Consider the following 14,754-nt stretch of genomic DNA (forward strand, 5'->3'; position numbering starts at 1 on the left):
AGTCCCTTTTCCCTACTAACAGGAGAGATTTGGAAGAAGATGGTATCAAGAGGAAGCACTGATAAATCAGACTTAATTTTTAAACCAAGTAATTAATTTGAGGTAAGAAAAAGCAGTTAATTGAGGATAATTGGTTTAGTAATGGAAAGGAAATTATAAATATACTTTACTATGCAAATTAATTACTATTTGTAAAATCCTACATTCCTTTCTAGAAGAATATATGTCTATTTACATATACATGAAATTATATATTTATATATTATATATATGTATGTTTACAAAGTCAGATTGTGAATGACATATCTTTTCAAAATATTTCTAGTCCTTTATATCATAAAAGCTATCTTTTAGCCTAGTGATAAATTGGTCAAAGACATATGATCATCCTATGTGATAATCATAAGACATATATATCATAATGCTATTTAAAAATTCTATCAAGCTGTTGTGTGAATAAAATCAGAAGAAGGCAAAGGACTCCTTTACTGGGAGTTATTAACGTATTGGTAGGGATGAGTGAGAATGCTTTTCTAGTGGTGTAACATAGTGTGACCTGAAAAATAGGTGGAAGAAGCATATAAGCTGATGGTTGGTGGTCAAGGAAAGCATGATAGAGAAGACAACTTCTGACATGATGCTGAAGAATAAGCAGTTTTCTGTGTGATGATGAGCCCATTTCAGTCAGAACATGATATGAGCAAAGAAGGAAATATATGGAAATATACAGTATAACCTGAAGTTAGCAGATATTTATGGATATTAGGGATTTGATATTGGGGGTAACTGGTGGAAGATGCTGATTAAGTGATAAATGATGAGGTTAAAAAAATGAACCTTTCTATTGAATAGAAAAATGAATAAATAAATCAACCAAAACAAAATAAACACCACCACCAACAAAACCTAACTGATCTTTTCTTAAAAGATGGTAGGAAGAGGCTAGAGACACATAGACAAGGAAATAAAGCCTGCTGCAATGGTTGAGAGGGGGCTAGTAGAGGCCTGGGCTTCAGCACTAAAATGTCCATCCAGCCTTCCCTCTCTCTTATTCCATGCCTTTTTCCATAATGCATATATACATGTCAATCCCTGCCTGATGTTTGGATTGAAGAAGCTAGAAGATAGTCAGTCTCATATTGCAATTAGTGATTTAATTCACATTAGATAATTCAGGGACTTCCCTACATTATCTGTAGGGACTTCCCTGGTGGTCCAGTGGTTATGACTTCATCTTCCAATGCAGAAGGTACAGGAAGCTAAGATTCCACTGACTTATGGCCAAAAAAATAAATAAATCAATAAAACAGAAGCAATATTGTAACAAATTCAATAAAGACTTTAAAAATGAAAATAAATGGGGAAAAAAAAAGACTTTGAAAATGGCCTATATAAAAAAATTTTTTAAAGTAGACACTGTATAAGATAAAATATACTATATTTTGTAATATAAATGTATATGTATACATATATACCATAAATTATAATTAGTACGGACTTCCCTGGTGGCTCAGATGGTAAACAGTTTGCCTGTATGCTTATTCTATATACTTTTAATTAGAATGACATTTCAAGTGACTCATAATTTTGAACATTTTTTTAAATATCTATCCAATCTCCCTTAAGGTCTTAGTATCTATCTTTTTAAAATTTTAAACAATTCCATATAAAAACTGAATAATCTAAAATATAAAAAGCATTCTTCTTCTATGAGAATGATGATGGAAACTTGTCAAATTTTAGTATGAGTTAAGGTAACTTTTTTTTTTTTTTTAGGTAACATGTTTTAATGTAAGAAAGGAGATTAAAGAATAAAATAATTGCATTAATTTTGAAAAAAAAACATTAAAAGAAACAGTAGATAATAGCATTTTTTCTGATAAATATTTCAAAAAACTGAAAACTTAGCAATGAATATTTTATAATTGTTGCAAACCTGGTGCAAATATAAACCATGGAAAATTGTGAAATATCTAAAGCATTTGCATAGCAGAATATTTATGCTCTTATCTACACTGACATTTCAAATTGCTAATTATGTTGGAAGGAGACCACCTGCCACAAAATCCTGTCCAAAAAATGGATAGTGATATAAAACATTTTTCTATATGATAATTATTCAAACTGCTACATTTGAAGTATATTCTTACCTGACTCACTCTATAATTTCTTCATATTCAGTTTAAATCTTATGGTATATGTTCAATTTACTTTCATGGAATTAATTTTGTTATTTCACATAAGACAATGAAGCTTTTATTGGCTAGTAGAAAAGGGAGCTTCTTAGAACGACATGAATATGATCAAAACAGATATTGACCAGTGTTAAAAAAAAGTGAATAGTTTAAATTTTAGGTCCTTGCTTCACTTATTAAATGGCCAATTTCATTGTTTCTTTTAATTTTAAAAGACCATTCCGTATATTTAAAACAAGGAAATTAAATTTTCTTTACACAAACAGAAAATGCCTTTTTTTCTTAAAGACTATAATACAAAATTGAATTACACTTGTAGAAGATTAAACTAGAGCTTCCCACGTGACTCAGGGGTAAAGAATCCACTTGCCAAGAAGTAGATAGAGATTTGACCCCTGCATTGGGAAGATTCTCTGAAGAAGGAAATGGCAACTCACTCCAGTATTCTTGACTGGGAGATCCTATGGACAGAGGAGACTGACAGACTAAATAGGTCCTGGGGTAGCAATAGTTGGACATGACTTAGCAACTAAAGAGCAGGAGCATCAATATTAAACTACAATTGATGTTTTACAAATTGGTTATTGAAATTCCAGACAGTTTAACCTATTTATTATAAAACATGTATAAAATACACATATTTTTGAATTTTCTAAATTTATAAGACAATAAATGCAAAATGTGAACAAATATATGAATGATATTATCATTTTTTAAGGAATTTATGACCTATTAAGTTTACAAAATTTCCATTTTAACACACATTTTATTGTGTCTTAGAGACTTCCTTTTCTGCATTGGGGTTAAATAAAAATAAATTAAGCTACATTATTAAAATGTAACATTCTAAACATGTAGGGCCACTTATTATTGCACACTGCATCTGAATGACTATATTGTATACCATCAAGTATAAAATAGAAGTGTAGATTTTCACTAAGAAAAATAGAGACAAAAATGTTATTCATTTCATTTGGTGTAAGGATAAAACATGGAACATCCAGGCAAAGGAATATCATTCAATACTATAAAGAAATGAACATGAAAAGATATAGAGGCACATGAAAAGATACAGAGGAATTTTAAAGGTACATTACCAAGTGAGAGAAGCCAATCTGAAAAGACTACTTACTGTATGATTCCATCTATATGACAACACAGAAAAGGCAACACTCTGAACACAGTAACAAACATCAGTGGTTGTCAGGGATTAGCAGAGAGACAGGGGTGAAAAGGCAGGCAGAGGACAGAGGATCTTTAGGGCACTGGAACTATTTTGTATGATACCATAACGGTGGATACATTTATATATTTATCATTTATATATTTATCATTTATATATTCATCAAAACCCACAGAATGTGCAAAACCAAGAGTAACACTCAATACAAACTATGAACTCTGGGTAAAAAAATGATGTCTCAATGTAGGTTCATTGATGATAACAAAGGTACCACTCTGCATGATTATAATGGAGGAGGCTATGCTTTTATCAAGATAAGAGGTATATAGGAACTCGGTACATTACTCTCCATTTTGGTGCAAAGTTGAAACTATCCTAGAAAACAAAGTATATTTAAGAGCAGGAAAAACGTTAATATTTTAAAATTTTAATGGGAATGGTTAATAGGCCTGAATCAACTGAGAATGTCTATAAATACGTTCATTTCCTTTAACAATTACCAAAATGTGACATACTAAGTTATGAGTAATGCACAGGCAAGTCAATCATTTTCACTTTCCTGTTTTTGTATGAGGACTATAAATGAACCATACTGAATAGTGCTGTAGAGAAATATTTCTATTTCCTTAAATAAACTTTCCTTCATATCTGAGCCATTTGATGGAAGAGTCTCAGGATAGTATATGAAAATCCAATTAATTGTTCTTCTGTTTTCCACCAATATGCACCAAAAAGTAGAATATGTTTCTTTTCATTTTTCAAGAGCACCAGTGAATTTTGCATTTAATCTTTCAGGTAATGTACATATCCAATTCAGCCATGGTGAAATCATATAGAAGCAATGGCAAATGGAAATTTGTCATTCAGAGATTCTTCAAATCAGAAATGCAAGTTTGAAGAGATAATTGTTAGTTCTGTTTTGCCCACATTTAAACAAATAAAAGATTATATTCTAATATGATTTTTAAAATAATTTAATATTTCTCCTTGTAATAATAAATGAGAAATCAGTAAAGAAGCAAGCATATAGCCACTATGCAAATTATGTACTGAAGTTGCTTATTTTGAGTTCTTAAAATGAAAAGGATAGATGTTGAAATGGAAATATCTATTTTAGTTTTTGTTAGACAGTAAGAAAATTATTTTATAAAAAGATATTATTTATTTCTACCAAAAATATAAATAAGTCATTTTTAAAATGTTTTTAGACAATGTATAAAAATCAGAAAATAATAAAATTTAACTTGATATTCTAAGACTATATACTCTATGTGAGTTTATTACACTGATCATGAAAATAAATTCAGCTTTATGTGTAAGTTGAAGTGAGAAATATAACAGTGGCTTAAGAGAAGTACCAGGAAGGCATGGTGGTCAGTTAATACACAGCCTGTCCTTTGCCAGAAAGTTTTGTCTATGGTCCAATCAAGAAGTCAAAGGAAGTAGGTCAAAGCTAGAAGATCATGTAAGTAATAGACAAGAGATTTAGGTATACCTCCTTTCAGTGTTATTTGATAAAACAAACATACAAGGAAAACAGAATATGAGTAACCTGACTATGTCAATGACTAGTCATTCTTCTCTGATCCTCAGATTGTTGCTATAATGATAATGGTGTTTGATTAGAATGCTAGAATATATTTGCTCAAATCTCTTTAGCTTACTCACAGTGGCCCCCCAAAATAAAGTAACATAAATCTAACCAGGTAATATAAAATTACTGTGACAGTCACTATGAAAATGTTCAAATATCCCCAGATACTTCCCATTTGATACCATATCATTTTTAAGGAGCTTCAGGAAAAATAAAAACAAGAACAGAAAAAAAAAATCAGCTTACCTCTTTCTCTCTCCCAATATATAAAACTTCTATAACCATTTTATCAACTGAAAGAAGTTCGCATTGTAACAAAATATAGATATTATAATTTTCATTTTAAAATGTATGTGAACATTTTAATGAGTGGTCTTTATATTAAGACATATATTTGGAAGAAGGCTGTTCTGGATAAAGGAAGATTAAGCATGCCTTAAAATAATGCAAACCTTGAAAATGAGTATTTTCCCTTTTGTAATTTCTACACACTATTTAATTTTTAACTGGCAATGCAATAACTGACTGTTTGTAAAAGAGAAACATATATGCATGTCTAACCATACATTTATTACATTGAGATATTGAATCTGATCAAGTTAGAAATGAAAACACAGAAGACAGAAAAGGTTTTTACCAGTAATAAAGAAAACACATATAGCAAGGTTTTCCTCAGTTTTCTTTATTACAACAATGGAGACACAGAAGTACAGAAAATAAAATGACATTTAATATACTATGAAACTCATGCATAGGATTACACATAGTGCTGGATATTATGTCACGGGTTTTAAATAAGAGATGATATTGAGGACAATACATATATAACAAACATTTTATTTTAAGAAAAGCTATGATGAAAACAAATGCAATTAAAATGATCAGAAATAGTCACTTTAAAACAGAACTGTTATATATAAAATCAATATTAAGACGTGAGATAAAAATATTCTTGAAAGAAGTTCATGAATTATGGGTGTTCTTTAAGACAGTAATTTTCAATTTCTTACTTTTTAGAAAAAAAAGGATTTGCTAGAGATTTATTTCACAGTGCCCATTTAGTACATAGATAAATACGGCATAATTTAAAAGTTATGTTATCTCTGAATATTATGCAATATACCTATACCAGTTTATACCTGTATTCCCATTACTTAAAAATGGAGTGATAAAGAATAACTAAATTCAATTTGAACATACACAAATAAACTTTACAATGTACCTAGGCTTAATACAACCAACATTAGATTAGTTCATACTTAAAATTTAATTACACTTGAATGAGTATATCTTTAAAAAGTAGGTGGAATAATAGTCTACAGCAAAGACACTAGGACATCAGTTGCAGTTCAAATCACCTCAGATACACTACTAGAACTTTTGAACATATGTGTTTTCCTTGGCTATTTTGTTTTTCAATTTTGCCAACTAGTAGCTAAAAACTGATATTCTAGAATAATCCACTCTTTCTGTAACATTTAAGGGCAGGTATTTTAGACTTCCAACTAATTAGTTAATAACTATGAGGGAGGGGAGGATGACTACCAGAGATCTTTATCTCATTCATAATCTTAGGTAAGATAAAGAAACTAAAGGTGTTTGGAAAATAAAGCATTGATATTGGATTCTCATCTCTGATTTATTTCAGAACAATTAAATTAGATTGAATCCATTCTCCTACCAAAATACTAAGATGCTACTTTTATAATCATTATGTGTTATATCAAATTTGTAAGCACCATGTAGTAAAAAGAGATATTACACACATCAGCATAAATCATATGGCTGATTCATGCTGATGTACGGCAGAAACCAACACAATATTGTAAAGCAATTACCTTTCAACTGGAAATAAATAATTTAAAAAAATTAAAGATGTTAACTCTAGATAATTACTCAAGTTTAGATGGTGGTGGGGTGGAAAATATGTTAATTAGATGTTTGAAACTTTTTCCCTTTAGTTAAGACCTAATATCTACTGTTAATATCTTCTGAATTCTAAGATTATCAAGTATTAATAGTGATTAAATACTACTTCATTTTTTAACCAACTAATTTAAATAAATATAGACTTTTTACCAATTTCAATTTATATTGAAATCATCTCAGGGCAATTTGTAGAATATTCATATCTCCAAACATCTGAAAAGAAATTTAAGCTACCCATTCAATGCATTAACTTTGTTTGACATATATATATACCACAAATTCTGAAATTTAAAAATTTAACAGCAATTAACAGAAAAGGAACAGAAGAGCTGCATCTTATTTATTCATGGCCAGAAATTAAGAGGGAAAGAGAAAGAGTAGGAGGGAAGGGAGGAAGGGAGAGAGAGAGAGAATAGTATAAAGAAAAATTTAGAAGGGAGAATGAAAGAAAATAAAACCAAGAGAAGGCTTACTTGATTTTATTTATTCAAAAGTGGGTTTAAAAAAAAAAGTGGGTTAAAGGACACTACATTATGTCTCACAGATTTGAGCCATAATAAAATACATAAAATGACAAATTTAGGTATGAACTTTTCATCTAGTATCTTTATTCAGTGAATGGAATTCTAATATGTAAGGGCTATGAAACATGGAAATGACAATATTTCATTTAGGTAGTGTCCTAAGAGGTAATTTATTTAAAACTCTTAATGCTGCCAGTATCATAATCAGAAACAAATAGTTGGAGAGTTTTAGATAATTTTATGACTAGAAATGTTGCTTAACTACTATAAACTGAAAAAATACATAATATTAGTTATTTTTGAAAGGTAGATACAAACATATTTACCTACTGCATTAGTGATGCAAATATTCATCTTGAATTGTTAAAGTCATTTGTAATCTAAAACTTGTATTCTTTTATTCTTAGTGTAGGTGTATTATGAATAAAAAGAATGCTTTTAATATATCTGAAAGTACCCATCCAGATCTAAAAGTTCATGGCCTAATTCCTCCTCAAATATTATATTTTGTTTAATATAAATGAAAACTCATAAATCCACCTGTCCAGATTAAAATACATTTTAGAATTTTCCTTACTTAAATTTTAATTTAAATTAAATATAATTAATGGGAATTATCAAATAGAAAATATGAGTTGTATAATCATCTCCAAATTGTATAACCTATGAACTACTATGCATACTTGTAATTTTACTAATTAATTTTAAAAGAAATGCTAAACACCCAAAGAGTCAAAATTATGTGCAATTTGTGCAATTATTCTTACTAATTGACATATATATAATACGTTAATCCAATCTCTAAAATTTATTTATTTATTTAACATTGTTAAACACTTGAGATACTTTAAGCTAATAAAAAATTTTAAGAAAAATGAAGTCATTAAGAGTTTTAAGAGTTTGTATAATAGTTTGGAAAGAAATATGGGTATAGGGTTTATACCAATGAATAATAGTATTAGAACAGAAAAGCCAAAAATCAAAATTAACTTAAGGTTCTCCCATGTAAGACAATATTTTTCATAGGAAAGAAGGTTTTATTGCTGCCTCCTAGGCATAATCTGTTAACATATCTGAAATGTAGTTTGATGAGCCCTAGAGCTATCTGATAAATAATTAGAGCTAGAACTAGGGTCGAGAGACCAGTAGGGATAAATGATAAATGGATAAAAGAAGATAAACTTGGAAAGGGTTGGAAGAAGAAAAATGATTTCAAGTTTATATAAAAAATTAATCAGGATGCTCCACGTGCAAATAATGGCAACTATGCATAAGCAAATCAACCTAACTTTATAACTGGTAAAATATGGTCTAAGCAAACTGTTAAAATGCTCTAACATTTGATCATACAATATGTACAACAATGAACATAGGTACATAATGTTATATATAATGAATAACATAAAACTCACCTTACACACAAGTTCCTATTTATACATTTAGGCACAGAATTTTATTTAAAAATCCACTGGATTAAAAAAAGAATATTGGATGGTGCTAGGAGAATTTTTATGTCTTGCTTACCAATAATCACATTTCCTTAGATCTATAGCAGATTTCAATTAGACAAAACATACTGTCAGTTAGACTTGGTGGTTGTACATAACAAAAGAAAAACCCAAGTAATAAAAAATATAATTCAGCAACATTTACATTTATTACAATATAAAATAACAATCTGACAAGGTAATTTATGCTCTCTAATGTTTTACTTTTTGAAAGGCAACAGCTGCATTGCTTATAGTTTTGTGCTCTCCTATTTCTTATAGACATAAGGCAAAGCACAGGATTTATATTTTAAGATGTCTTGAGAATATTTTTTAACTTATGCACATCTTAGAACTGTAAAATAACTGTTCATATAAGAATAGATACTTGGCCAAATAATAAATAGCTTATTAATTTTAGGATTAATATCTTGACTTGGACTTAGATGTTTAAAACACATAAATGAACAACTCATTAAGTATAAGTAATTCTGCTAAGATACTAGAATTTTAATTTTAGGTTCTTTTCTGACCTGTCCAAATATCAGTCTAAGTATCAGGTAAGCTAGACTGAGTGTTCTTCATATCACTGTTGGTGACTTTGAATTATAGATTATAAAATTAAAAAAAATCAACTCTGTTATCCTATTAAAGACATATTACATGTTCTCCACAAAAGTATTTTGTAATCATTTTCTATATCAAGATAATTTCTATGACTTTCTTATGGAAATATTTATAATATTGGCAAGATCCAGTCAGGTTATAACAAATGGAAAAGTTTGTTCACGCAAGTGTTACTGGAACTCCTTTTTTCCTAGCACTTGTTACATATCATTAGTCAACATATCTATAAGTCTTATCCAAATCCATGGGATGTAAGATGCTATCATGGAGTGTAGTATGAAATTATAATTAGTTTTTCAATACACAGAATCACTGGTTAATTTCATTTTAAAACTAGAACATTTCCAACAAATAGGTTAAATCCCCACACTGCATGAATTGGTAGGAGGAAATCACTTTGTCTCAGCAGGGGAAAAAGAAGTGTGTTTAATCTGTAAATGAGTCACTTCTGCATTCTTTAGGTTTGCTGTTAGCTCAGAAGAAAAAAGTATAGCAGTGGACAGCAGAGAGTTTGGAAAGGTAAATTACAGAACAGACTACCAAAGGTTGGTCCACCTTTACATCCTACATAATAGGATCCTATGGGTATTTCATTGAAGACATAAAAAACAATAAATACAACAAAACAAATTGTTTTTGATGAATGAGTCTCAAAGCCCAGAAATCAATCATTTGATTTACCATGTGAGCCACTGACATTCTTGTTAATATATGTAAATTTGTCCTCCTAATTGTCTTGAATACATAGTAAGAATTACTTGCTAGAGTGTAGCTGGGAATGAAAAACACAAAATACTTTTTTCTCATTTGGTAATGAATGAAATGTGAAAATAAAAATCATTATTCATGCTACTCCATCAAATCCAGCCTCCTCTGAGTGCTGGAATCTAGTAACACGTCCTCATATCAATTTCATCTTCTGGAAAGTAGTGGCTAAAACATTTACTTCTCTCTGATCTTACAGAGAAACTGACTCAGGTTTCCAGGAAAAAGTAGTAAGATTTTATGTTAGAACATGAATACCTGATGTTACCTCAAAACACAATTCAAACCTAGTACACAGGGTGCAACTTTTAAAATAGAATCAACTTTAACTTACTATTTACTTTGGGACAAATGCAGAAAGGTAGTTTTATTTATTGAAAACTAAAAGTCTAGATTTTTGGTATTCAAATTGAAGAAATGAGTCTGGTTCACTTTAATTCCTTATGATATTTTATGTGAATAAGAGGAAAATCAGGCAGCACATAGGATATACACATTTAATGTACTAAAAGCTATCAGGTTTATGTTTTATATAAATGGAAAACACTATGAAATATTATGTTTATAAAGTTCTAAACCTACATTTAAAGGAATAACCATCAAATCAGTATGAAAGAGCCACAATTCTACATCACAAAATTTCTATTCATACAGTATTTGGCCATGGATATTGAGTTATATTTGTAAAATAATCAAATGAAAGAAGATTAGATATAGCAAATGCTTAAGTTCCAAATGGACTTCTGTGGTGGCTCAGACAGATGGTAAAGAGTCCCCCGGCAAAGCAGAAGACCAGGATTCGATCCCTGGGTCGGAAAGACCTCTTAGAGAAGGGAATAGCTACCCACTCCAGTATTTTTGCCTGGAAAATTTCATGGACATAGGAAGGAGTCTGGTGGACTATACAGATCATGGGGTCACAAAGAGTCAGACACAGCTGAGTGACTAGCACTTTCATTTTTAAGTTCAAATGAAAGTGACATGATATTTAACAAGGCCAACTTTAGAAATTAAAGTTGAGAATGAAACAAGTTACTCTGTGAACTAGTACTTGGAAGAAACAATCTTGGTTTAATGTCCTTTTGTGATTTCCTGACAAATTATCTACTTTAAAGGTCAACAATTTGGGGTAGGGAAAAAAGGCTCACTATTCGTGGGTGAGGACACGTGCATGTTTAGTTGGACTTTAGAAAATATTTTATTGCAGTTTTAGATTAGCCTTGTTAAGTTTTCAGGGCAAAAAAGGAAATATATGATATAGCAACAACATTAAAACATGCAAGACAAACTTATGACTATAATGAAAGAAAACGCAGCAGCACTCAGCTGCCGTGACTGGCTTCCATTTTCGCCTTTATTCGCTTCACAGCATTTATCTGTATGATGAAAATTATTTTTGAAAGTAGAACAAGAAAATAATAATTAAGGAAAAAGAGTAGAGTTACAAACATGAAAATAAAAGAAAAAAGTGACAGTAGGAAAGAAAAAAGGAGAAAATAATTAATACAAGATGTACACAAAGCTACTACCAATTACCTACAAAAAATATTTTGATACAAGACAAAGAATAAAAAAATCTAGTATAAAATGCTTCTACATATTTGTCACATATTAAAAATATAAGTGAGGCTCAATATTAATAATGTTTATTTCACATAACATAGACATTAGTTATATCATTGATTTCTCAAATGTGAACATTGTAAATATGTTTTACTGAAGACACAACTTTTTAGAAAAAGGTCACCAGTCATTCTACGGTGTCTCTGGTAAATTCGCACTGTTACTTAAATATGAGCTCATATTCTGTAATGTTTGCTAATAGTACATTTTTTGCTATCATATTTCCTTAGAAAACACATTTAATAAAAACAGTTATATTTTAATAATGAATGAAGTACCAAGAAATATAATTAAAATTATAAGTTCATACAGTGAACATTTGCAAAAGAATAGAAGCGAGGAACATTAACTCAACTGGTCATAGGTACATGTGACACAAATGTTATTGCTGCTCATTTAAAATAATTTTGAGAAACAAAGATAATGAAAATAATTTACAGAAATTTATTTTTATATTATGTGCTAAGCCAAATAAATATTGTCTTGAACGTATTATTAGTATTTAGACTTGGCTGAGATTTCCACACTGTTAAAATAAAGTTCTTCCCCATTGATTGAACTTCAATCTCACCATTATTTTAGAATTTCTTTTTATTCTAAAACAGTCATAACCTTAAGAAAACATTTTAGCATTTGCCATAAACTTGAATATTTCATTTTCTGTTCGTGCTATTTGGAGATGAAATATACACTAGTCTTGTTGAAAGTAGAGTTGAATGGCATCAAAATAATTTCACTCTATAGTTCACTATATGTATAATCAAAAAGTTAATTATAATAAAAAACTAACTGAAAAAATGTTAGCAATATATTTATTGGTGATGATTTATGTCACCTCTCTATATGGATGGAATTATGTGTCACCAAATTATATTGAGTCAATGTAAATATTAAACATGTCTTCAGTTCATAGTAACAAGAGAAGAAAAAGGAAGCAGTTGCTAAAAGATACTAAGGTGGTTTTTGCTTTTCAGGTTTTTTGGTTAAACAAACAATATTAAACATGTTGTAAAGCCAAAAGAAATTGCAATAAATATTTTCAGAGTAATTTTATTACCAAAAAATTTTTAAGGCAGTAGATTATAGTCATTCTAGCACGTTAGGAATATTTTTAGCCATTGAAATTACAGAGGAAATCAATAAATATCATTTTATCAGTCTCTAGTTCCATAGATGGTTTTGTAGTCAGTTTTACAAGAGTAATTTGTCATCACTACTGAATATTTTCAATGTTTATAAAACAAAATGAGATAGAATTATGCTGTATGAATATCCCAAATTGATTGTGGCTGTTATTTTGTACACTTTTTATGTGAATCAAGGGACACAACATTCAAAATAAACACATATTTAATAAGTGAGAATAGGGAAATATTACTAATCATAAAACATTTTTAAAGTCCAAATTATAAACTATGGACTGATGCAGTGTCCACTAAAATACATACATAGAAAAGCCACTATTATGAACAGAATGTATTACATATGAATGTAAGATAAGCCTATTGTTAAAAAATAGTCCCTCAGTCCGACAAATAAATATACTCTAGATTTAGCTTGTTGCTTTACAAAAAGAGTTAAATATATCTGAATGTACATAAGTAATGGGTTTTTTAATTTAATGTCTGTACACTTTATTTTGACAGTCTATAATGCACGCTATTTAAAATATAAATTAAAACTAAATTAATTTCTAAATGTCATATATATTTTTCCAATTAAATAAGATTGCTAGTTTACTATATATATTAAACAAGATTTGCTAGTTTATTATATATAACTGATTGAAAATATGTTTGAATTTATAATGTGTGTTTTAAAATGGAATAAGAAATTATATGAATAACTATGCTGAAAGTATATAAATATATTTTTTTCCTATTTTGCTGATACATAATTTTGTTGTTGTTGTTGTTTTGCTGATACATAATTTTAACTCTATAGTATTTTGTGGGTTTAAAGGCTCCCCAATCTACCATCAACCATCACAGCTTCTAAAATTGCCCCAAGAATCCTCCTAGGGCTGAATCGAACAATTCTTGAATTATAAGGGTATATCTTATATCTGTCTTTCCAAGAGACCTTAGTAGTCTCTGGATTCAGTCACAAAAATTATACATTATTTTGTAACATATTTATAGATAAAATAAATCTTTTATTGCTTCCCCTTTTCCAGTACGCTGCTATATCAGCTGTAGAGTTTAGAGCGTATGACTTCTATCTCCTACCTTCTCAGATAGTTTTGTCTGTACATCTGTGACTTTTCCTTGACTGTTTGATCTGTTTCATTGGCTGTGTAACACGCTCTAGCCTTTTTCATCATAAAAATCCTTCTAACACTGACATTTTCCCCGCTCTGCTCACCTTCATGCAAAACTTCTTGAAACCCTGAAATTAACATGGAGTCTAAACCGGCTAACTTTCCATACGATCCTCAGCCCATTTCCACCTAATTTCTCTCCCCCAAATTTTAGCACATCTGTAAACAGACTTCACATTTCTTTTAACTGAGTTTCATTAACCTCTCAGCAGCTTCTGGAAGGACCAATGTGATTGACAACTTTTCTTGTGGAAATATGACTGCCCCTTAGCTTCCAAGATATTACAGCCTTGTGTTTTTCCAGGAACTCTGTGACATCTTAGTCTCATTGGGGGTGGGGTGGGGCTGCTTTCCTCTTCATGTGTATTACAGTTCCCTGGGATGCAGCTCTTAACACTCTATTAGTCTTCAATAACTCAACAAGCACCCCGTGAATACCGATGCTGTACCAGACACCCTTCTAGGTACTGGGAAGCACTGATGAGTATCACAGACATCAGTTATTTT

The 14,754-nt window shown here is 29.9% G+C and overlaps 1 protein-coding gene across 2 annotated transcripts in view; it reads right to left on the reverse strand.

Annotated features, from left to right (window-relative positions):
* NCAM2 (neural cell adhesion molecule 2) overlaps positions 1 to 14,754 on the reverse strand; it is a 550,011-nt gene that overhangs the window by 23,950 nt on the left and 511,307 nt on the right. Inside the window, exon 16 of one of the 2 annotated variants that reach the window (XM_061134055.1) lies at positions 8,015 to 11,680. The exons of the other annotated variant lie outside the window; for it this stretch is intronic. Within the exon in view, the coding sequence (XP_060990038.1) occupies positions 11,574 to 11,680 (107 nt within the window). The 3' untranslated portion in view covers positions 8,015 to 11,573. Of the gene's footprint in view, positions 1 to 8,014; positions 11,681 to 14,754 lie in introns of those variants that run through there. 2 annotated transcript variants of the gene reach the window in all.

Source organism: Dama dama, chromosome 31 (assembly GCF_033118175.1).
Source record: "Dama dama isolate Ldn47 chromosome 31, ASM3311817v1, whole genome shotgun sequence".
Lineage (NCBI taxonomy): Eukaryota > Metazoa > Chordata > Mammalia > Artiodactyla > Cervidae > Dama > Dama dama.